The 1,054-nt window shown below is 19.3% G+C and overlaps 1 protein-coding gene across 1 annotated transcript; it reads right to left on the reverse strand.

Moving 5' to 3' along the window:
• Positions 1-221: 221 nt before the first annotated feature.
• Positions 222-548, reverse strand: LOC136091025 (THAP domain-containing protein 2-like). The gene has a single exon (XM_065818008.1). It carries the CDS (start codon positions 546-548, stop codon positions 222-224), a length of 327 nt encoding a protein of 108 aa, XP_065674080.1.
• Positions 549-1,054: the final 506 nt, after the last annotated feature.

The raw sequence follows: 1,054 nt of genomic DNA on the forward strand, positions 1-1,054 counted from the left end.
AATGAAAACTTTCAAATCTCATATCCATTTTAACTTTTAAAAGAAACTTTAGAATAGCAGCGGTATCAGTATAATCCTTACTTTGGACTATTAAATCATCATCCACTGTAAAAGATGTTACTGGAAATGGAATAATTTCTTTGCTTACTTTTAGGCAAAGATCATCAAAACAACTAATTTCATACAAATCCAAGTGAGCTGAAATTTCATCAGGTTTCATGTTACAACGTAGATGGTAGTGATTTTGTCGTTGTTCTTTTTGTTAATGGAGGTGTAGGAACTTGACTTTGAAATACACAGATGAAAATAGTTGGTGGATTTAAAGGACGATTTTTACTATAAATCTGACAAGTTTCATAATTAACTGACCAATGATTTTCACAAATGAATGTATTTAGACTATTTGGAATGTTTTCTCTTGGAATAGATCTAATCCATCTTTCTCTTTCTTGAGGATTACGGTTTTTGTTTGGTAATCGAAAAAGTTTAACTTTATGTTCTTTATCATAGTTACCTCTACAACCAGTTACACAACATTTAAAGGGCATGCTATAGTAATTTTTGTTTTAAAAGATTACATTTTGCTAAATATATAAAATACAAATAAAATAATATTAATTATTAAATAATTACAAGCAATTGATTTTAAATATATATTGTATAGTATATCATATGATATATAGATATAATGCAGTAATTTATTTACATAATATGATCATATTATGTAAATACATTACTGCATCATATCTATATACATAACTTATTTAAATATATATATATATATATATATATATATATATATATATATATATATATATATATATATATATATATATATATATATATATATATATATATATATATATATATATATATATATATATATATATATATATATATATATATATATATATATATATATATATTTATATATGTATGTATATATATATATATATATATATATATATATATATATATATATATATATATATATATATATATATATATATATATATATATATATATATATATATATATATATGTATATAGTATT

Source organism: Hydra vulgaris, chromosome 14 (genome assembly GCF_038396675.1).
Source record: "Hydra vulgaris chromosome 14, alternate assembly HydraT2T_AEP".
Classification (NCBI taxonomy): Eukaryota; Metazoa; Cnidaria; class Hydrozoa; order Anthoathecata; family Hydridae; genus Hydra; species Hydra vulgaris.

Excerpts from the sequence above, each read along its gene's own strand:
- LOC136091025 (XM_065818008.1), bottom strand. The coding sequence starts at position 548 with ATGCCCTTTAAATGTTGTGTAACTGGTTGTAGAGGTAACTATGATAAA.